Source organism: Lissotriton helveticus, chromosome 6 (genome assembly GCF_964261635.1).
Source record: "Lissotriton helveticus chromosome 6, aLisHel1.1, whole genome shotgun sequence".
Taxonomy (NCBI): domain Eukaryota; kingdom Metazoa; phylum Chordata; class Amphibia; order Caudata; family Salamandridae; genus Lissotriton; species Lissotriton helveticus.
In genome coordinates, this window is record NC_136067.1 from 1406587176 (window position 1) to 1406611858 (window position 24683).

At 46.6% G+C, this 24683-nt stretch overlaps 1 protein-coding gene across 1 annotated transcript in view; it reads right to left on the reverse strand.

The window, feature by feature from the left end:
- The window catches only part of LOC144761766 (uncharacterized), a 638918-nt gene that overhangs the window by 153309 nt on the left and 460926 nt on the right, over positions 1-24683 (reverse strand). The window contains exon 8 of the mRNA XM_078647014.1: positions 3360-3405. Within this exon, the coding sequence (XP_078503140.1) occupies positions 3360-3405 (46 nt within the window). The remainder of the gene's footprint in view (positions 1-3359; positions 3406-24683) is intronic.

Sequence of the window (24683 nt, forward strand, 5' to 3'; positions counted from 1 at the left end):
TGTATTATAGCAGATTCTGCTCTTATTAAAAAAGCGTCATATGTGCCAGCTACCCCTTTTCCCTTGCCATCTTTTGATTTTGCCTTTTTTAGTACAGCCCCACAGTGCACTAATTACCCTACAAACAATGACCAAGGCCAGGTAGTATATAATAATTTGCCAGTCCCGATTTACAATAATGGTAAAACAATGTCTTACTTAGTCCATGGGATTAGATGTTAATACCCTGGCCCAGCCCGGCCTCCTTCGGCCCCTGACGGCCACATTCGGCCCGCCCTTTGCCCGGGCTTAGCCCGGCGCACGCCCACGTGCGTCCCGCGAGGCGGGAGTGGGCGGATGATTAAAGCACCCGGTGATTGTAAGGGAGGGGCTGCAAGGCGGCTCTCAGCCCGCTGAATCCTGGGGCGTGTGGTCCTTCCTCAGCGTTGCCCCCGCTGCTACAGCCACAGAAGCGTCCACGAGAGTCTCCCGCGAAGCGGGAGACACGAGATGTATTAGAGCACCCGGTGAATGTGAGGGAGGGGCTGCAAGGTGGCTCTCAGCCCCGCTGAATCCTGGGGCGTGTGGTCCTTCCTCAGCGTTGCCCCCGCTGTTACAGCCACAGAAGCGTCCACACGCGGGAGACGCGAGAGGTATTAGAACACCCGGGGATTGTGAGGGAGGGGCTGCAAGGCGGCTCTAAGCCCAACTGAATTCCTGGGGCGTGTGGTCCTACCTCAGCGTTGCCCCCGCTGCTACAGCCACAGAAGCGTCCACAAGCGTCTCCCCTAGAGAGGTGGTAGATATTATGAAGGTGAATTGGCGGGGAACCATGCACTCGGAGTTCAGCTCTGAGGTATTTGAAAGTGGAATGTTCGGAGCTCTGCACAAGTGAGAGTTGGAGTTTGTTTTTAAAGATTTTGGCAAGACCACCTCCAATTCTGTCTGGTCTATCTTTTCTGAGGCTGGAGTAGCCAGGGGGAGAGTGCAGGTCAAGAATGGAAGAAGAGAGATCATTGAGCCAAGTTTCAGTTAGAAAGGCGATGTCAATAGTTTCACTAAGGATGCTTTCCGATATTTCAATCACATGACAAGCCACAAAGCGACAAATAACCAGCATGCAGGAAAGGGGTTTAGGGTTGGATTTGGGAGGGGGATAAAATGGATAGTGGTAATTTGCGGTGGCAGCCTAGGGGAGGCTGGGGAGGTTGGCATTCTGTTTGTTCCAAGGATCACAGGGATGTATGCTTGGGGGACAGGAGGGTCAGAAATCAGAGAGTTATGTGGGAAAGAGTGACCGAGAACACTGAGATCAGGAGAGGGGAGCTGGCTAGAGGTATGGGATCTACTATCTGATTCATTACAGAGAGGGATAGATCTCCATCGTTGAAGGAATGAGGTGTTGGTTTGGACCGAGCCCAGGGGAATAGAGTGGTTGGGGCTGTTGAGTGCGGAGAGGGAATTGACTACATTCCAGAGAGAAGTGAGTTCAAGCAAAAGCTTACCGAGATGGAGTTCGATGTTAAAGAGTGTCTGAGTTAAAAGAGAGGTAGGGACGAATTCAGGGAGGTCGGGCGGGAGAGGAGAGTGTTCCAAGATAGTCTGGATGGGAGGTCTGTGGTGGGGGCGGGGAGGGAGCCCAGGTTGGGGGTGAAGAGGGGTGTTCCAGAAGATGGACGAAGGAAGGGGAGGGAGGAGAGAAAGGAGATTCGCTGTTGCCCGTTGAGAGTCAGGGGGAGGAAAGGGTGCGTGAGGAGAGTGAGTAGGACAGACGTCCTGGTTGATGGGGGTTTGTTAGGAGAGGGAGCAATTGGAGTCAGTAGTTGGGCCGAAGGAAGATCGAATTTAGGGAGTTGGGAGGAAAGAGAAGATAAAAGGGGGGAATTAGAGTAAGGAGGTAACGTATCAAGAGGAGGAGGTAAAGTTTGAGTGGCGGGGGCTGTGGGGGACTTGGAGGGAGGGACTGTAATTGACGTGGGAGGGAGGTGGTGCGTGTGAGGGAAATGGTGCGTGAGGTCTTCGGAGACATCCAAGGTAATTGAAGTGTCAGAGAGAGGAGGGGTGGAAGTAGGAGAGAGAAAGGGAGAGAGGTCAACCTGTGAGAGGGAGGCTGGAGGGTTGGAGGGAGATTTCGATAGAAGCTAAGATAAGGTGCTGTAATGGGTTTTCAAAGATGGTGAGGTGTTTTTCAGAGGCTTGGATGAGGATGTTGCCAGATTTGAAAATAGAGATGTCAATTTCGCCTTGAAAAGCAGGGGAGGGGGAGGTAGAAAGTTTCAGACCGTATGGGATTTTGGATGATTTGGAGATGGGGAGGTGGTTAAGGGAGATACTTTTTCATTTGGAGGTGCGTTTGGAGTAGAAGATGTTGTTGGTTTTTATTGAGGAGGTGAGACTCAGGTAGTTATCCGCGAATAAGGTTTCTTGGTGACGTATTAATAATTTGTGCTACAAAATTCTTCTTAGAGTTTTTTGAGAGGTTTGGGTGGTATAGGATGGTCTAAGAATTGAGGCCATGTTTAGTTATGGGTGAATACGGTGTAGTGAGGGGGTGATTACGGGAAGGCATGTTAATCCTCTAGAAAGGTCCAGAGGGGAGAGAAGACCAGTGAGGGAGGGAGAGAGAGATGATGCATAGAGAGGAGGGGGATAGTACCTAGTGAGAACGGGGAAAAGCCAGAGGCTCGAGTAAACCCTTGGAGAGGGCCGAGTTATGAGGGTGTGCGCTGGGAGAGGCGTTCCAAGGGAAAGAAAAGGGGGGAGATAGGGGAGGGCGAGAAAGGTGAATTAGTAGACTAAGAGGAACCATACAGCATGTGAGAATGTAGGGGCGAAAAAAAGACTGTTACAAGCCAGGGCGAACGAGAGAGATGAAATAAGGGGGCAAAAGAGAGGTTAGCAAAAGACTACAGGCATTTTACAGTTCAGTAGGGCATGGAGCGGTGAAGGTGTACTGAACTGTCGAGTCGTATATAAAGATACATTCAATACTTTAAAGAATCGGAATGAGGAACATTTAGGTACTGTAAACCATCAAACATATGATTAATATCCCACAGCTGTTCCGTCTGTATTAAATGAAGCATTCAGAGCAATAAAGAATCGAAATGAGGTTGATCACTAATAGTGATAACATAACATAAGAATAAAATGAATAAAAATGACATGAAGCTGCTCACGCAAAATTACAATTACAAGACACAATCAGATATAAGATTGATAATGTCCTGTCGCAGCTTAGGCTAGATTACAGGACATGGTTAGTGCATTGAAGAATCGACATGCGGTAGATCCTTAAGGGTGTATATATAGCAATAACTTATGTCTTCAAACGCGATAGGAATGCTTTCAGAGTTTTAAAGTAAATAAAATTCACATACCACTTTCGCCCAAATTCCTCAGGCATAGACATGACTGGCATACAACCTACGAATACAAAAATAAGATAATTAGAAAAAAAAACGATGCACATTGATAGGAAGTAGCTAGGTCTGAAAACTGTGCATTGGTGATGTATACTGTATTGTATAGTTGCATCTATGTATGCCTCTTATCGCAGCGTGAGATCCACAATCCGTTATCAGACGGGTAGAAATGCTCCACCACAGGTGGAGTGCATGATTAGCTGAGTGTAGCATTTGTAGTGACCATGTGTGGCAAGCATTTTGATGTGCATGAGTGATCAGAGAGGTGCTCCTGTCATTTCATAGCAGGCAGGGCCTAACAGTGTAATGTAGAAGAAGGTGTGAGACGTCTGCAGGCAAATTTATCTGGAAGGTGTGTGTTGGTGGAAGTCCAAACGGGGTGGAGGAGGGAGGTAGGAAGACAAAAATATACCAACCTGTCCCATCTAGCAGTTCCACAGCAAGCACAAACCAGGTAAGCAACAGAAGGAATGAATCGGGTTCACTGTAATGTATACATTAGGAACCACATAGACTCTAGGGACCTCATTTATGAGGCCCCTTGTTGCACTTTTGCGCCACCGGAATCTCACATTTTTGATGTTCTTGTGGTGCAATGTGCCACGTCACATTTACCAGGCCATGTAAAGCCTATTTACATGGATTTTCATGCCCTTGTAAATATGTGCCCCTTTTACGCAGAACACTGCATGAAAGGGGTATTCCATGGGTGCTGCTGTGTGTGTTCCCACACAACATCCATGCAATTTGAAGCACTCCCAGATTTACGAAAAATCGTACCCCGGGGAATGCGTCAGATTCTAACGCCACCCCAGAAGTGGCTAACACCACCCCAGGGGTGGCGTCAGGGAGGCAGAACAAGGAGAAATGTTTTCATTTTTCCTCGTAATATCTTTTTCCCATTCTGCAGCACACATAGTAAGAAGAAATCGCCTGAATTGATTGATTTTGCGCAGGAAGGTGTCCCTTCCTGCTCAAAATCAATCAGCCCTGCATTGCAGGCACCCTTGCACCATGGTGCAAGGGTGCCTGCGTTGGCACATGGCAGCCCATTGTACGCCAGCATAGGAGAAAATCTGGAAATGCTTCAGATTCTATGGCTGTTACGTGGAAACACCCACAGCAACACCCATGGAACGCCCCTTTCACGCAGTGTTCAGCGTGGAAGAGGCTTATACTTACAAGGCCATGAAAAGCCACATAAAGTGGCTTTAAGTGGCCTTGTAAATCTGCCTCTGCACATTGCACCACCAGATCATCAAAAAAGGGACGTTCGGGCAGTGCAAAAGTACAGCAAGGGGCCTCATAAATGAGGCCCTGTTTTTTAAACTGACACAAAGACATCAAGAGGAATGGATTTAAACATTGCATAGGAGTACAGGGTAATCCAATACAAGTCAACACACATATATATTGCATTTGAATAATGTTTATATTGCTCAGAAACAGGAAGCAGAACATAAAGAGCGGTCTGTTTGCGTAACACAATTGAAGCAAGGAGAAAAATGTGATGCCTGCAATGGATGCCAGAACTTTCTCCGAAAAAACCGATAGGGATTCTGGGATAGTGGGATGAAAAGATTTTTGGATCTCTACGGAGAGGCTTTGCCGATTAATTGAGTGAGATCATTCACATTCATCAGGGGCATACCAATAACACGTCTTTTACAGTGGCTGGTGCCAATGCCTGGTCTGCTGGTGCATGTGGCAGGGGTGAGGTGAGTGGTTGCTGATGGGCGATAATCTGTGTTTTCGGCTAAAATTCACACCATTTCTTAAACGGTGTGTCTTTAATGGTACTATTTAGGTGGAATGTTACAAGAAATAAACCCGCTGGGTGTTGATATGGCTCTCTCAATCAATCAATCAATCAATACTTTATTTGGCATTTAAAATCAAAATGCCTAAAAAGTTCCTCCAAAAATGTACAAACATGTCAATATGTTAATATGAAAGAAATATCTAAAAACTTTTCCATAAAATCCTAAAAACATCTCGATAATTCATTTATACCCTTGTGCAGTTAGGTTCACTTTTTCTAAGCTTATTTTGCAAGGTTTGGAATTTAATCACATGTTCACTAATCGGTTTTAGAGCTGCACATAAGAACGAAGCCACAGCGAAAAAACATAACGTATCTCTAGTTGTAACATAACAGACAGTGCAGTGATGTAATTGCGCAAGAAAAATTTCTTTAGGAGTGAAATAATAATTCTTTTCAAGTCCATTTCGTAAAAATGGAAAAAATGTAATATGTGTACAATTGATTGTTTTGAGCGGGAATCACACGGACAACGATCCAATAGATTCTGGGAGAACACATTTGCTGGATAGCCCAACATCAATGTTACATAACCCAATCGGAATTTTTTAGCAGATAACGATGGCGGTTATTGCTCACACGAGTAAGATACGACGATGGCCCATGCAACAAAAGGGGTCCTTTATTAATGCGGCTCAAACATGTTTGTCCTATTGAACTGCACTGTAGAAAATGACTGGTCTGGAGTATCATACAAATGAGAATGTAGAAACTTAACCTGTATAGAACCTTAAGAGATAGCTGCTGTGAAAACTTCTGGAAACAACCTTGTGCCAACTGATTTTTCTACAGTTGAGGAATCCATAAGAAAATTTTGCATTTAACTCTTTCCAAGAGAACTGAATTAAATGAGTGTGAGAGGTGAATTAAGAAAGAAACCACCTGTTTCAAAAACATGTGAGGGGAAATAAAGATTTGTAGCCAAATATGCAAACTTCTATTTTAAAAGCAAAAATGATTCTTTCAATGAGAGAAATTCCTTTCTCTGTCCGACATCCCCTTTCAGGGTATGTCCAGGGTATGCCCAGATGTGAGTCCCTTGCTCACTTTGCCACTGGATTCAAGCTAGCATGGCTGATGAGGGGTGTTATCTCTGAACTGGTCCCAGGATGCTTGGTCTGGTCCATGGAAGACCTGGCTTGGCAGTTCGGGCTGGGCTGTTCCCCTGAGGCACAGGGTCAAGACTGATTTGCATATCGCTGGGCCTGAACTGGGGTGGCGAAGTGAGCTAAAGAACAATGGGGCATATTTACAAGGGCTTTATTTCCACTTTTTTGGCTTAAAAAGCCAAAAAAGCATAGATAAAAATATCGCCCTATTTACAAGAGGGTGCTAACATGCATAATCGCATGTTAGCACCCTTTTGCACTACGCCTACCTTTGCATCTCTAATGAGTTGTAAAGTGGGCGTTCCTGACATACACAGCAAGAAGAACAGATTTCACTCAATGGCCACAATATTTCAATATGGGCATATATCCAGTATTTAATGTAACATGGGTGACAAATACACAACAATCTTATTTATTTTCTAAAAAAGTGTAAAGTTGTATTCATTATTTTCAAGTTGTCATTTCTTTTGTCATTATTATTTTCTCATCTGTGCTCAAAGTAGAACATTCCTTTTTTTTAAAGAATTTTTTTTAAAAAAATTAAAAAAAAGTTTAATACATGAACGATGTCATAATTTATACAAGGAGAAAAGAAATACATAAATATAAACATAATACAAGCTATAAACAAGAAAATCAATTCACACAAGTAGTTATACCCCTGGTAACTAACAATCCGTCACAACATACTCACACATTCATACCCTCACCACACTCATAACTACAACCTCTGAAGAGAGGAAACTGAAACCAAATTGGCAGGGGCACCCTGCCAATTTGCAGGTCTCAATACAATGTATGAGACCTCGCACTTGGTCGACGCGCGTTTCAGCGGCGCAAGGCCACCTTCCTTAGGACCTCTTCCAGATACACAAACTCATATACCCAGGGGACATTAAAACCATAGGTTGCTGAGAGGAGCTACGCTCGTAACCAAGATGGCCGCATAAGCTCCCGGCTCCGCCGACCTCCACCAGAAGCTCATGAATCCTGACTCCTATCCTGATTTCCCGCCGGACTCCCGTGCAGGTGACCTGCGCCTGACTCGAAAGGTGCAATCCCGGAATTTCTAGCTGCTCGGAAGACAAAGATAGGTCGTGTGCCATTCTTGGCCTACCCCAGATTTGAAGCCGGGGCCTCGAGTTTTAACCCGGCCGGGTTGGAGTTGAACAACATCGGCCGCGGACCGTGGGCGGTTCCGGTCTCCCGAAGTGGCGTTTTTCCTCTCCCGTTATGGATGGTGATTTGGTGACAGCTCTACCCAGCAACTACGGTGGCCTATTGTACCGACTATTTGTTAGGGGTTCCGCTGCCCGGAGGCCCCGTTGAGCTCCCGGGGTTTTCTGGGCTCGGTTCCTCGTGGGCGGCGACGGTACTGCTATCGTGCTTTGGACGTGTTAACGGTGGTATCTACATTGCTTCTGCCCTGTGCCCCGGAGAAGTCGACCTCCGAGGTTCAGACACCCGCCCGGTCGATCATTGAGGGGCGATGGAGCGGGCTGAAACTACACCGTCGCTACGCACTGTAATGGCCGCCATTTTGGAGCTCCACACACGATTCACCGCCACCTTCCAGGAGATGATCATAATTGTTGATCGTATAGGCTTGGGACCGGATTCCGACCCTTTGTTCCTGGAGAGCCGAGATACTTCTTCCACGGAGAACGCCTTGATTGTTACCGAGGACCCTGTGCAGGATACAGACACGGAAATCTACAGCGACCCTAAGATGGCGGCTATCGAGCCGGAAAGAACTGGACGTTTATTTAGCCCTATGTCGACCCCGCCCGAGATGGATGTGACTATCTTCGTAAGCCATTGTGACTTCTCCAACGTCTGTCGGATTACACCTTTGCCTCTTTTTGTGAGTGATCAAAACCGCTTTGCTGATTTTTCGCTGGAGGGCAGTGGATTTGCTTTGACTTTTGGACTCTGTGGCCGTCTATCCTGTTTTCCCTCCTATCGAATTGATCTTGACACTCTACTATTTTCTATTAATCTTGTTGTGATGGCGGTTCGGCTGGACGGAGCCTGCGTGGAGAAACGCAGCGACCTATTTGTACTGGACGGGGTCATCGTGATGGATCGCGAGGGTTTGGGCTGAACTTGATTGGACTTTGATGCACTGTTTCTTTTGTCTTTGCTGGGTGGTATCTGTGTGAGAGAGTGCCAGATGTGAATCTGATTGTCTGATTATTAGTCTGATATGCTCGGGAAGGGATTTGCTGCCTCTGCGGTGCCGGGGGTCGGGCGGGATGGTCCTTTTTCTGTTTGCGGCTCCCCTACAGACTGTCTTTTGATTTGCTAAACTTTGCTTAACACTACGGTGGGGGGTGTCTGCTTTTGGCGGGGGGATGGGAGTCCGGGAGCTTGTATCGTTTTGCAACATTCTCCTCCTCCAACTTTTTCCCTTCCTTGGGGCGTAGTATAGGGGGCGACAGGCACGCTGCTAGTGGGGTTAGGTCGTAGCCATCTGCAGGGGTGTAGGGTGGGGGGTTGTGGGGGGGGGGGTTATTTTTCCTTTGTTATTTTCTATGACCATTCTATTTCCCTTTTCCTTTCTTCACAAGAGATGTGGCGTATTCTCCTGATTTTTGCCTAAACGTATCTGGGTGTCATATGTCTGCCTCGTATATCCTGTACTCCTGGTGGGCGGGTGCTGTGGGGGGGTGCCTGCGGTCATTGCTATCTAATTGTTTTGCTTCTGCTTTACGCTGGTATTGATTTCTTTGCTGATTCTGACTGTACGGTATTTCTTCACTTCACTTGCCCGTCCACAGCTGTGTTGTATTCGTTTATGACATCTGATATGTATATTTCTCCTCTTGTGTTATAATAATAAAAAGATTTATATAAAAAAAAAACATAGGTTGCTGATCCTGATTTTTCTAAGAAGTTTCAGCAGTTAAATTCTGTGTTTTTTTTCTGTATGTCCTAAGACAGTAGGATTTCGGTGTGGCTCCCCTCAATTATTTGATTTAACTGTTATTGCGGGGTCCTATTGAATATCTTCGCAGGATGGGATCATGATTTTCTCTACGGCTCTTTATGTGGACTGTTGTCTTCAAAAACATCGATCATCTCTGTCTTCAATTAATATCTTTCACGATAGATTATGAAGTTATGCCATCCAGTGTATGCCAATCACTCAATTTAGGCATAACCGCCGGCCGACATATTCTCCTGCTTCATACCACGATCTGAGGTCCATACACTACATGTCAGGACATCAATAGCGCGGCTTTGCGCTATCAGCAAGGATGCCCTAGCATTTTAGCAGACGTTTGGTTTTTGGAGAAAACTGCTGTTTTCTCCAAAAACTAACGTCTGTAAATTCTTGACTTAGCATAGGGGGTGGATTGTGCTGAGGTTATCACCCTTTTGCAGGGAACATCGCTGGAAAACCAGCAATGTTCCCTGCAAAGGGATATAACCTCGCTAGCTCTGAAATTTTTATCGCCCTGGAGTAACGCGTTGTTAATTACGCGCTACCAGGGCGATAAAAAGCAGAGATAGCCTGCGATAATCTAATTATCGCTAAGCACGGCCAGCGATAATTATCGCTGCCCGTTGCTAATATGCACAAATGATGGATTCAACCCAGATCTGTGACTTGCGTGAGTGTCTAAAAGGTTTCAGCGCTCTGTCCATCATCTCCTTGTGTTTGCGTTGTACATCCCCTTTCTACATCTGTTCTTAATATTATCAATCCACTCTGTTGTTAATGTTTGAAGTCTTACATTTTTTCTTCTATTCTCCCACTTGCACATATCAATAGTTGTATCTTCCTGCATTAACGTGCACTGGCTTAAAAAAGATTTTATTGGGGGCATGTTCAAGATGGCGGACGAGTAGGAAGCATCTACTCGCCGCTCCTGCCCACAACCGGGCCTTACCTGCACAGTATTGTCTAACGTGTCCCTACCGGCACTTTCCGACCTGTGTGCTATCGGTGATCCTTGTCTGCACCTCTGGGACACCGGGCGGAGGCTCCCGACACTGGGAGCGCGTGGGACTGAGTGCGTCTGTAGGGTGATTGGCGGCAGCGGATGCGGTGAAGAGCAGGAGCGGGGGTTGCCACTGTGAATCCCAGCTGCCTTGGAGAGTCCTGGCAGCAGTGGCGGAGCCGGCACTGTCCCGTGGCCGAGCCCTTAGGAAATCCACGAGCCGCATGGCGCCCACTTGTGATAGGACCGCGGCTGCCCCGGGGGTGCGGTGGGATTTGGGCGCAATGATGCGGTGCTTGCCTGGCCTGCAGCAGTTGGGAGCAGCGAGTGCAGGCCTGGAGTGGCCTTGAGAGGTGAGCGGGGCCTGGCGGCACCAAGATCTGCACAACACATGCTGGAGGGTCTCTTTGCACCACCACGCTTATTCACGTTGGGGGGTCCGCCGACCTGTCGTCCCAGCAGTTACTACTAGCAACCAGTGACACTATAGTGAGGGCGGTTGGGCCCAGCCTATATGCTTCTGGAGCACGGCGAGACACAGGTGACCTAATAGCGGAGCCCGCTTGACTTGGTCAGCCTACAGTAGTTGGGAGTAGCGAGGGCGGGCCTGGAGTGACCTCGTGGATGTGAGCGGGGCCTGGCGGTGTCAAGAACTGCAGATATGCCTAGTTGGGTACATCTTCGCATCACTACACACACTTACATTGGGGACCTGTCTGCCTACCAATCCCGCAGCTAATGCCAGCACCCAGAGACACTGCGACCGGAGCAGTTGGACCCACCCTGCATGCCCCCTTTGCTCTACTGGACATTGCGGCTGAGGAGCAGATAGATAGGGTGGAGCTGCCACCTTGGGATTGCTCGCGAGAGCCCTGGCCCAATTTCGGAGTCCTTGGTGACTGACCAGGGGCTCAGCCATAGCCCGTGCCACTCAGAGAGCAAGTCCTTGGGGGAGGCTGGATGGGATCACTCGGGAACGCTTCCTGTGACTGCCTGCGACCCTCTTGATTGTTACTGCAGACATTAACGCTAGCTGAGTGACCGTGCTGTACGGCGGTCGCGCCTGGTCCCTACGTGAGATACCAATATTGTGAGAGGTTTTCCTGTGCTGCCAGAGACCAGCGAGTGGGGGAGGGGTGTGTGCTCAAAGCTGTGTGCAGTCAAGGAAATTAGACACAGTCAAAAAAGGGGGGAACAATCATACACAATAGTGGCATATGACTTAGGCCAAATCTAACACAAAAAGCCTATATATGCAAGGCGTACATTACAAGAATTTATACAATAAACCCTTCAACGGTCACACGACAAACATTCAAATTGGTAGGAGGGCATGTGCCGGAGGTATACAACAAAGGAAACAGAGCCGTCGACGTTTCGACCCCTTGGCGTAGGCTAATTTAAGTCCTTTGACGGGGTCTTCATCAGGACAAGTGCAGGGGAGGTAGGGACAAGGTAGGGGGGGGCGAAGATATCTGTGAATTTAAAAACAATGGGTCAATTCACTATTTATTGATTTTAAAGGCGTCAGTAGATTGACAAAATTCAATGACATTAGCAGAATCAATAACCATGCGCTTAGGACCGACTAGGCCTCAAAGCGTAGGAAATGGACTAAGACCAACCATTAGTCTTGGTCAAAATCTGCGATGTGGATTCGCATCTATACAGAGGAAAGATGTAATGGGACTGGTTGTCCCTCAAACGACTAAAAAGATTAAAAAGATAAGGCGCCTCAACTCACATGCAATATCAACGAAACGACTGGTCGATGAAACTTTCCTGGAGTACTTGTCAACCCACACAGGAAAGAGAGGGTGCTGGAGAGAATGTATCAACTGCGAATAAACCATTAAAAAGGGGGATTAGGTCATGCACTGCTTATAAAGATGACCTTGGTCGAAGTCAATCGGGCTCTACACTTACTTACATTGAAAAATGAAGTCAGAGGCCACGACGGGTTTTATTAATTAGAACTCTTCTCTTCATCCGACTTCCAAAATCTAAGGTCGCTGAAGGTGAGAGAAAAGTACAAATAGCTAAAGGCTGTATAAGTGGCCAGATTGATCTGAGGACAATATGGGGCCTAGTGACCACGTACATACCTCCGTGTGAGAATTAATCGGGGAGCCGACCTTCCTAAACTTCAATATCGGTCTCTCTCATCCAATTGCGGCATTCCATCGACCAAGCGTCAGGAACCTTGTTAAGAGAATCAAACGGATAGGGCTTACAACTCCGATATTCAAAATGGTTATTTCAGAATATGGCAGAGAGACTTGTTTAATACAGAAAAAGAGGGGAAATTTTTTGCACCGACTTACACGTATTGTTGAAAAGAACTTTAAATCAACGCCGATACCGCATCATTGCTTCGCGGGTTGCAGGCGGGTGGAAGTCGGATGAAGAGAAGAGTTCTAATTAATAAAACCCGTCGTGGCCTCTGACTTCATTTTTCAATGTAAGTAAGTGTAGAGCCCGATTGACTTCGACCAAGGTCATCTTTATAAGCAGTGCATGACCTAATCCCCCTTTTTAATGGTTTATTCGCAGTTGATACATTCTCTCCAGCACCCTCTCTTTCCTGTGTGGGTTGACAAGTACTCCAGGAAAGTTTCATCGACCAGTCGTTTGGTTGATATTGCATGTGAGTTGAGGCGCCTTATCTTTTTAATCTTTTTAGTCGTTTGAGGGACAACCAGTCCCATTACATCTTTCCTCTGTATAGATGCGAATCCACATCGCAGATTTTGACCAAGACTAATGGTTGGTCTTAGTCCATTTCCTACGCTTTGAGGCCTAGTCGGTCCTAAGCCCATGGTTATTGATTCTGCTAATGTCATTGAATTTTGTCAATCTACTGACGCCTTTAAAATCAATAAATAGTGAATTGACCCATTGTTTTTAAATTCACAGATATCTTCGCCCCCCCCCTACCTTGTCCCTACCTCCCCTGCACTTGTCCTGATGAAGACCCCGTCAAAGGACTTAAATTAGCCTACGCCAAGGGGTCGAAACGTCGACGGCTCTGTTTCCTTTGTTGTATACCTCCGGCACATGCCCTCCTACCAATTTGAATGTTTGTCGTGTGACCGTTGAAGGGTTTATTGTATAAATTCTTGTAATGTACGCCTTGCATATATAGGCTTTTTGTGTTAGATTTGGCCTAAGTCATATGCCACTATTGTGTATGATTGTTCCCCCCTTTTTTGACTGTGTCTAATTTCCTTGACTGCACACAGCTTTGAGCACACCCCCCTCCCCCACTCCCTTTTCCCTTCTCCCATCTGGGGCTTTTCATAATATTGATGATAGAATGACAAATGTTTGGAAATTGGTATTGTAAAATAAATGACAATACCAACCTCTATTGTTTTTACTGATGTTCATGAATTTGAGAAAAGTGTTATCAACTATGGTTGATTGTGTGTGTTGTACATAACACGTTTCCCTTGCGGGGACCCCCTCCTTTACACATACCATATAGCGCCCAGGTCCCCGCGACTGCATGGGTACAACCCCCCTTTGTGTAACGTCCTCTGCGCAGGTGCTGACCTGCGAGGTTTTTTGAGTCTTAATTTATTTAAGTAGACCATGGTGGAATCTGAACTGCTGTCCTATACAGAGGAATACATTAATCAGCTGACAAAAGATTTGTCCTCAACTTTTTTATCTACCTCTGCTCCTACAATTGATGTTACTCTTAATGACAAAATCTCTCGTTTGGAGAGACTTGAGAAAAAACTCATTAGAACACGACTGCATGGACATTTGTTCACTAGATATTTACAAGAGAATATAATCCCGGTGGGGTTACAGATTAAAATTGAGCCAGCCATTTTCGTGGATGTGCCTAGGTTCAAAGAAGGTTTCAGCTACGTGGCGAATAATTGCTCCCGGCACTGGATGGTGCTGGGGGTTGAAACCGCTGCTGAACAAGTGGTTTCGCTCAGTAAGGAGATAGCTGACCTCAAAGCCGAAATTCTGGGTGATAGTACCCTCACAAAAGCCAAAGAAGCCTTGGAGAGTTTGGAAGTTTCGATTAAAGAGTTTGATATTACAGCACAGACCAAGAAATTGGAGAAACTTGCTAGAGATCTGAAACTGTTCGACAAAAAGATTGTCTACCCTTACCTGCAACCTGATTACTACAAGCAGGACACTCAAGGGCGCTTTTCTAACTGCAGCTGTGGTGGATACAGAGGAAGGCGCAATTTTACAACCTTCTCCGATTCGTCGTACAGCTCAGGCAGTGACGGGGATACCGGTCCTAGTACCTCCTACAACTATCCACCACCAGACCCGAATTATCAACAGTACCCTCCACAATTCCAGCCTAATTTTTTAGATCAGGGCCAAGGACAATGGCGGCCCCCTCGAGGACGTGGCAACAACTGGGCAAGGGGACAGGCGAGAGGCCAGCAACAGAACCCCGGATGGGACGGCAACAGGGGCAAATCCCAGAAACGGGTAACATTCCGCCCCGCAGTGCATGGAGAGATCTCGACCAGACGCAACACCTACAGGTGGTGAACTATGTTCCTACCATTGGACTGAATATTCCTAGTCCCATTACATCCAACACCAATCCTGTGATTAATATTTCCAAGTACCAATTACAAGATGAGGAGATCAAGGTTTTGAGTAAAGGCCTGTCCTATGTTCCTACAGCGCCAGCCAACACATTTTTGCTTAAAACAGAATTATAGAGATTCTTCAGGAAGATCAGGTTAAGATACTACTTCCGTAATCAAACAACGAGGCAACAAAGTTCCATCACTGGCCTCAGAGAACCCTCTAACTTTTTTTTAACCGACCTATGCGATGAGGAACAAGATCCTGGCATTCGAAGAAATTGTGACGTCGGCTGTAGACCAACTACTCGACCGGAAAAAGTTTGTGAAATTTAACCTGAGTAAAAAGGAGAAAAAAGCCTTGAAAGACCTTGGCACTAACAAAGATGTGATTATTAAACCCGCCGATAAAGGCGGGGCAATTGTCGTACAAGACCTGATTAAATACAAGGAAGAGATCCATAGACAATTGTCAGATGGTATCAGTTATCGCAAGTTACAGAATGATCCATCGAGGGACTTGGCTTCTACCATTCTGTCAACCACGCAGAAAGGTTTGGATGAGGGCTTCCTGAGTGAGCAGGAATTCAAATTCTTAAATCAAAAATTCCCAAGATTGGCCACAATTTACACCTTGCCCAAGGTTCATAAAAACCTGGACAGTCCCCCTGGACCCCCGATAGTGTCGGGGTGTGGTTCGATGTTAGAGCCATTATGTAAATATATTGACTTTTTTCTTAAGCCCATTGCACTCAACACCAGGGCATACCTTCGTGACACTACACAAACGATTAATTTGATTGATGATAGATCATTTGACCAGCAAAAGGAGCTTCTAGTAACGTGCGACATCATTTCGCTTTATACCAGCATCCCCCAACAGGAGGCCTTGGATGTTATTCAGGGGGCACTGGACACAAGACCTGCCCCTGTACAAGTCCCTACGGACTTTATAATCGAGTTACTGAGCATAGCAATGAAACAGAATTTCTTTATTTTTCAGGAAGAGTTTTTTGTTCAGACCAAGGGTGTAGCGATGGGGGCTACCTTTGCTCCAAATCTGGCGATCATTTATATGGACCATTTTGAGACTCAATATATCTTTTCCATCGATAATCCCTTTCATACTAGGTTGACCCTTTGGGTCTGATACATCGACGATGTTCTGTGCATATGGGAGGGCAACAAACAACAACTAGCTGAATTCCACGATTGGCTCAATCTTAGAAATCCCAACATCCAATTTACTATGGAATCTAGTAATGAGTCCATTCCGTTCCTTGACATCTCTATTTATGTGGATGAGGACCATCTTCAGACGACACTTTTTAGAAAAGCAACAGAGCGGAATTCTTTATTACAATATGGGAGTCACCACCCTAGAGGACTGAAGGATAATTTACCCGTGGGGCAATTCCTGAGAATCAGGAGAAATTGCTCTACTCGAGCAAACTATATTAAGGAGTCTGAGATCTTAAACGACCGCCTGATCGCACGAGGGTATCCATCGCGAATGGTCAGACGGGCCAGGAAAAGGGCATGGTACAATCCACGAGGAAGCTTGCTGAGTCCTGAACCCTCGAATCCAACGGAGCTTGAACGCACTATTTGTGTCACAACCTTCTCTACACAGAGTAATGAGGTTAAGCAAATTATCAATAAGAACTGGCATTTGGTGGCAAGTGAGATAAATCAACCTCATCTCCCACTCCACTCTTTTAAAAGGGCCAAAAACATTCGTGACATGGTGGTTCACTCCTATCTGGAGCCAGAGAGCCACCCAACACTAACTACACTATGGAACTTACCTCCCTTGGTGGGGCATTTTAGATGCGGGACTTGCACTGCTTGTGAAACTACCATCCAAACTAAAGCATTTATCCATGGCAGTCGCACATACACCCTAAAACATCATACAAACTGTAACTCCAGTAGTGTGATTTACATTGTCAAATGCCCTTGCAATCTGTTATACGTTGGGCAAACTCAACAGAAGATTAAATCCCGCATCTCTTCCCACTGCAGTAGATTGCGATGTAAGGTATTGGGCTCCCCCTTAGTAGACCACTGGCAGAAGGCAGGACATGTGGTAGCTGAGATAAGATGGTGGGTTGTCGAAAAAGTCTCCCTAGGCACTAGAGGAGGTAATTTGCGAGTGGCTCTTAACACACGAGAATCCAAATGGATGTCCCTTCTGGATTCTATTAAAAACGGTTTGAATGAGCAGGATAGCAGCTTGGCACAGTTGGCAGCACTAGGTTGAACAATTAATTTTTGAATATGTGAAATCCAATTCATTCACACTATCATGCCTGAGAAGTGCTCTAATTGTTTGCAAGCCTTGTCTGTTGTATCTCACTCACACCCCTACAGTGTATGCACGTCTGTAGCCGAGCTTTGAATAATGAGAATGCATAACATTTGTTCAGGAATGTGATACCCATTCATCAAAATGTCGACTGTGTCCCTATAGGAAACTCATCTACACTCTCATGCTCGAGAAGTGCTTGAGTTGGTTTGAATATTTGGTTGCAGATTTGATTTCTGAATTTGATAAACCCGCTCATACCTCTATGGTTGGGTAGTGTACTCGCGGCTGTAATTGAGTTCTAAATATTGTCAATGTCTAATAATTGCTAAGGAACATGATATTTATTTATTGAAATGTGGACTGTGTGCCCTCATGACACTCACCTACACTCTCATGTTTGAGAAGTGCGTGAGTCGGTATGAGGTTCTCTTTCTCTCTTTTTCAAACAGGTTTTTTCAACACGTTTTTTTCAACAGGGTGTCGGATGCTGCTCGTCTACACCCTTATGGTTGAGAGGTGCACGAGCATTTATAATCTAAAATATTGTTAATATGCATATGTAAATTTAACTCTGAATGTGTTTTCTCATCAAATACCATCCGTCTGAAAACCGCGAGTTTCGTAGTAACTCTTCCATCTCTGAGATGTCACTCAAAGGTAGACTCCACCCCCAACTCCGCTTAGCGGCGTAGCGAAGTTACCGTGAACAAGCATTCAGTGCTGTGTTTTTCTCATAGCGCCTGTAAGTACCATGAATCTCCATTCTCACGAATGATTATACTCTGCCACATTATGACGGGTGTATTACTAGTTCTGAGGTCCGTTTCTTTTACATCCCTAGTAACATCTTCGACGAAAGTCACTATTACGTTTCCCCGCCTGCAACCCGCGAAGCAATGATGCGGTGTCGGCGTTGATTTAAAGTTCTTTTCAACAATACGTGTAAGTCGGTGCAAAAAAATTCCCCTCTTTTTCTGTATTAAACAAGTCTCTCTGCCATATTCTGAAATAACCATTTTGAATATCAGAGTTGTAAGCCCTATCCGTTTAATTCTCTTAACAAGGTTCCTGACGCTTGGTCGATCGAATGCCGCAATTGGATGAGAGAGACCGATATTGAAGTTTAGGAAGGTCGGCTCCCCGATTAATTCTCACACGGAGGTATGTACGTGGTCACTAGGCCCCATATTGTCCTCAGATCAATCTGGCCACTTATACAGCCTTTAGCTATTTGTACTTTTCTCTCACCTTCAGCGACCTTAGATTTTGGAAGTCGGATGAAGAGAAGAGTTCTAATTAATAAAACCCGTCGTGGCCTCTGACTTCATTTTTCAATGTAAGTAAGTGTAGAGCCCGATTGACTTCGACCAAGGTCATCTTTATAAGCAGTGCATGACCTAATCCCCCTTTTTAATGGTTTATTCGCAGTTGATACATTCTCTCCAGCACCCTCTCTTTCCTGTGTGGGTTGACAAGTACTCCAGGAAAGTTTCATCGACCAGTCGTTTGGTTGATATTGCATGTGAGTTGAGGCGCCTTATCTTTTTAATCTTTTTAGTCGTTTGAGGGACAACCAGTCCCATTATATCTTTCCTCTGTATAGATGCGAATCCACATCGCAGATTTTGACCAAGACTAATGGTTGGTCTTATTCCATTTCCTACGCTTTGAGGCCTAGTCGGTCCTAAGCCCATGGTTATTGATTCTGCTAATGTCATTGAATTTTGTCAATCTACTGACGCCTTTAAAATCAATAAATAGTGAATTGACCCATTGTTTTTAAATTCACAGATATCTTCGCCCCCCCCTACCTTGTCCCTACCTCCCCTGCACTTGTCCTGATGAAGACCCCGTCAAAGGACTTAAATTAGCCTACGCCAAGGGGTCGAAACGTCGACGGCTCTGTTTCCTTTGTTGTATACCTCCGGCACATGCCCTCCTACCAATTTGAATGTTTGTCGTGTGACCGTTGAAGGGTTTATTGTATAAATTCTTGTAATGTACGCCTTGCATATATAGGCTTTTTGTGTTAGATTTGGCCTAAGTCATATGCCACTATTGTGTATGATTGTTCCCCCCTTTTTTGACTGTGTCTAATTTCCTTGACTGCACACAGCTTTGAGCACACCCCCCTCCCCCACTCCCTTTTCCCTTCTCCCATCTGGGGCTTTTCAAAATATTGATGATAGAATGACAAATGTTTGGAAATTGGTATTGTAAAATAAATGACAATACCAACCTCTATTGTTTTTACTGATGTTCATGAATTTGAGAAAAGTGTTATCAACTATGGTTGATTGTGTGTGTTGTACATAACACGTTTCCCTTGCGGGGACCCCCTCCTTTACACATACCATATAGCGCCCAGGTCCCCGCGACTGCATGGGTACAACCCCCCTTTGTGTAACGCCAGAGACCAGCAGCCAAAGCGAAGGGACGAGATCTCTCTTGGGGACGTGGTTGGTAGCAGGGGCGATCTACCCACGGACTTGGATCTGGAATACCACCAGGGAGTGCTGGGTGCCGTTTGCTGGCACCGCTAGTGCCCCCTTAACTCCAGCCGGTTACGCGACCTTTCTACATGCCAACTTCCAGAGGCCAAAAAGGCAGGTCCATCAAAGACTTACTTCTCAAAGCCGGGGCGGGGGCTCCTGCTATCCATCCCACGTTTCACCACAGGCGGTCTGCCTGGGACATTTGTGAAATCTACTCATGGCAGTTTTTCTTGTTTTGTTAGTTCGGGGTATTTTGTTTCCTTTTTTTCATTGGGTTATCTCCTCCTCCTCCGATTCTAGTGCAGGCTCATCTTGTAGGCCCCTTTTGCCCTTCCTAGGTTCATCAGACAAGTGCTGTTAGCTACAGCAAATTTGGATTCCCACCCACATGGTCATGGATATCCATATTGTGTCCCTAAATGTGAAAGGCCTCAACAATCCCACCAAACGGAGAGCACTGCTGTCCTACTTGGAGCGATCTGAAGCTCATATAAGCTTACTTCAAGAGACGCACCTCCTCATGGCCGATACCCATCGCCTTCGATCGAGGGCGTTTCCGATTCAAATGTTCTCATCCGCCACTTCTAAGACTGCTGAGGTTGCCATCTTGGTCTCCTCCCGCTTCCCTGGGCGTATGGGTAGCAAACAGGCTGAAATTAAAGGGAGGTTTCTGGCCTACACCTTTACACACATTTGTACTGGCCTCAGTATACGTCCCCAGTAGTGGACAGGAGGGTTTCATTAAGACGGTCATTCAGGAGATCATGGGTTTGCCGGATTGGACGGGACCTTAACATGGTCTTAGATGGAGACATGGATCGATCTGGGGAACAATGGGGTCAGACGGGGACTTTGTCCAAGACTGGGAAGCGCTTCTTGACTGATGCGGGGCTCACTGACATCTTGAGACGCAGACACCCTAACACTAGGGCTTACACGTTTTACTCACATCCTCATAAAACTTACAATCAAATTGATTACATCTTCACTTCAGACCTTCTAACACAGCGCGCCAGTGTAGCTGAGATCCTCCCCTGCCCATTGTCCGACCACTCTGCGCTGCGACTTTCTTTGACTTTTTCCCCAAGGCGGGTTACTCAACGCTTTTGGCGTCTACGGGAGACCATGCACCAGGGTCCTTCGGTTGTGCGATAGGTCGAGGGAAGCATAGCGGACTACCTAGCTTTAAATGACACACCAGACATCTCTATGACAAGCCTATGGGATGCGATGAAGGCGGTTATTAGGGGGGTTTTCATTGGCATTGTGTCAGCTGACAATAAAGACAGAAGGGAGAAGCTTGCGCACCTGATGGCCGAGGTCGTTGAGCTGGAATGTATTCACCAGCGAACAGGAGCGCCGAGGGTCTTGAGACGGTTGAAGACAGCTCGAGCACAACTCGCAGGGTTAGACGTTGATTGTGCAGAGTATGCAGCTTTGCATCTTAAACATGCCTTCTATGTAGGGGGCGATCGATGCGGGTGCCTCCTTGCAAACCGCCTCCGCGCCCAACGACAAGCGCAAAAGGTGACATTGATACAGGACTCGGGGGGGAAGTAGCAAAGACACGACGACTGTCAAAGCTTTTAGGCGATTTTATGAATCGTTATACTCGGCTCAAGTCTTGCCTGACACTGAACCGACTCGGTACCTACAGGGAGCAGCTACTTCCAAATTACTACCGTCCCAAGCAGCAGAACTGGAGACCCCCATTCGCTTGGAGGAGGTTATCTCGGCGATTGCCCATCTTAAGCATAACAAATCTCCGGCCCAAACCTGTTTTCTTCCGGTTTTTATAAGAAATTTTGTGGGAGGCTGGCCCCTATTTTTACGCACGTTTTTAATTCCGTCGGATCAACAGAGTCCTCTTCCTTCCCTTCCTCTATGTTGGAGGCCTTAATAACTGTAATACCCAAGCCTGGGAAGGATCATCATTTCTCTGTGGCTTGTACCACCCAATATCCCATCTTAACGTGGACTTAAAGATATTTACCAGCATCTTGGCGGCCCGGCTTTCCAAAAATCTCCTCGGCTTGATAGACCAGGATCAATCAGGCTTTGTCCCCGGACAACAGTGCTCGGATAACACTAAACGACTTCTCCATCTGATCGATAGCTCCGAGCGCTTCCCGGCGGAAAGCATGATCCTTTTGGTCGATGCCGAGAAGGCGTTCTACAGGGTCCACTGGCCGTATCTCCGGGCAACTTTGACTCATTTTGGCCTCCCCAAACGTTTCATAACCTGGATCATCCAGTTATGCGAATCCTACGGCTACAGTGCAGGTGAATGGGGTGGCGTCAGTGGCCTTTTCAATACGTAGAGGGACTAGGCAGGGCTGTCCGCTGTCACTGCTTCTTTTTGCCCTCTATATGGAGCCACTAGCCCAACGTATTCGGGACGACCCATATATACAGCGGGTTATGTTATGTTATGTTATGGTATGTTATTAGTTATTTTTAGAGCGCACGTACACCCATGGGTTTCATGGCGCTAATGTCTGAGGTCCTGAGATAGTCCCTAATCATAGGCCAGTTTGAATAACCACGTTTTTAGGGATTTTCTGAAGACCATAAGACTGTCACATTTCCTGAGTGAGGTGGGGAGGGAATTCCAAAGAACGGCTGCTAAGTGAGAGAAGCAACTTCCTCCTTGCTTCTTCCTTTTGAAGGAGGGGATGGTCAGCAGATTCAGGTGTGCTGAGCGTAGGTTGCGTTGTGGTTTGTGTGCAGTTATCAACTGTCTAATAAATGTTGGGCCTTTTCCGTGTAGAGCTTTAAAAACAGTGCACCCCGTTTTGAAGGTGATCCTTTGGGCTATTGGTAGCCAGTGGAGTTTTTTCAAACTAGGTCGAGCTGACTGCCATTTGGGTGTTTGCATAACAGCCTCGCCGCCTGGTTTTGAAGCATCTGCAGCTGTTTCAGGGCGCTAACTGGGAGCCCGAGATAAATGGCATTAGAAAAATCAAGGCGAGAGAGTACTAGGGCAATTATTACCTGCACTAGTGCTGAGTAGGTGAGTAAGTGCGCAATTTTTCTAATTTTCCGTAGTTGGAAAAAGCTAGATGAAACAATGGCTCCCACTTGGCCTTTCAATGAGAGGTCAGAGTTTAGTATAACCCCCAGACTTTTAAGTTTCTGAGAGGCCATAGGCGGGGAGCACAATTGTGAAGGCCAAAAGTGTGGACCCCAGCTAAGCTCGCTCTTCCCAGGCAGAACTAGTTCTGTTTTGCCTGGGTTGAGCTTGAGATGGTTTGAGTCCATCCATTTTTGTATGAGTGACATCGTTACCTGAAACTCGCTGACAGCGTCCGATGTATTCAGGGGGAATATTAGCTGTAAGTCGTCAGCATAGTTAAAAATGGTGACTTTCTGAGTTTTTAATAAATATAATAAGGGTCTCAGGTATAGGTTGAATAGAAGTGGTGAAAGTGACGAGCCCTGTGGCACTACACAAAGTGAGGATAGTTTTTGAGCTGTGAAGGTGCCCAGTCTCACAGACTGCGTCCGGTCAGCGATAAAGGACGCTATCCAACCAAGCGCTGAGCCCCTGAGGCCGGCCTGCTCAACACGGTTTAACAAGATGTTATAGTCGACCGTGTCGAACGCGGCCGACAGATCAAGTAGCGCCAGCGCCTGGTGGATATCTTTGTCTGAGTTGGCTCTGATTGTATCCTGAACTGCAAGGATTACTGTTTCAGTTGAATGAGCTGGGCGGAACCCTGCTTGGTTAGGTTTCAAAAAGTCTGATTGCTCTATAAAGTTTGATAAACATCTGGACACATGGGCCTTGAGAAGTTTAGATAGCAACGGAAGAAGTGAGATAGGCCTATAGTTTGTCAAATCCAAAGGATCAGCCCCCGACTTCTTTAGGATCGGGACGAGCGTGGCTGCTTTAAATTTACCAGGCACCTTACCCTGTGACAGGGATTCATTCAGGAGTGGGAGGATGCTGGTAGGGAAAGCTAAGCATACCTCTTTCAGTATGTGTGGGGGACAGCTATCGTCCGGAGATCCGTATTTGACCCTAGTTAGGAGTTCTGATAGCGAATTTAGGTCGATAAGGGGTATGGCGAGGATTGAAGCAGATGTCATCCAACGCTTCTCCGTTAAGTGAGTTAAAAATACTCCTTTTTATGGTAGTGATTTTCGGAGAGTCAGAGCACAAACTCTGTATTTATGCCGACGATGTGATGGCGACCCTGGAAAGTCCTCGAGAATCCCAGCCGGCCTTCCTGGACGAATTAGCTCAATTCGCCCTGACATCGGGGTTTCAGATCAATGTGCTTAAGTCGCAAGCTCTTAGCCTGTCCCTAGAGCCTGGGACGCTGGAACTCCTTCAGCGGGACTTTCAGATCCAGTGGGTCCAGGACACCATCACATATCTGGGCCTCCGGGTAGCCCCCACCGTTTCTCTCACCAGACAAATGAACTACTCACTCCTTTTGAAATTAGTGCGAGCCTCACTCCGTAAATGGAGGCCTTACTCCCTCTCATGGCTAATAGCGGCGGTGAAGATGGTACTGTTGCCTCAAATTCTTTATATCTTTCACACTCTCCCATTGATGCCCCCAACCGGGGTCCTAAGAGCCCTGCAGAGGGACATAGAGTGTTTTATTTTGCGGGACCAAAGAGCTCGGACGCGACGCGATCTCACATACAGAGACCCGATGGAGGGAGGTTTAGGGATCCCAGACTTATTGGCGTACTGGCGGGCAGCTCAGCTACGGGCGTTGGGGGAGTGGTCTTGGCCTGGGTCCGAGAAACATTGGTTATTTATGGACAGGGCTCTTGCAGCTCGCACTCTTTGGGGGGTTTTCTTTCTCCCCGGTCAGAGTCGAAATCGCAGTTTATACTTATCAGAGGTGACCCGGCCCATTATGGCAGCTTGGGACAGGACGGCGACCGCTAGAGGCCTTACGACCTTCCCGTCCCCCATCACGCCCATTGTAAAGAACCCAGACTTTAAACCCGGCCTTGACTATGGGGAATTTCATCACTGGAAGACAGACGCTACTTGC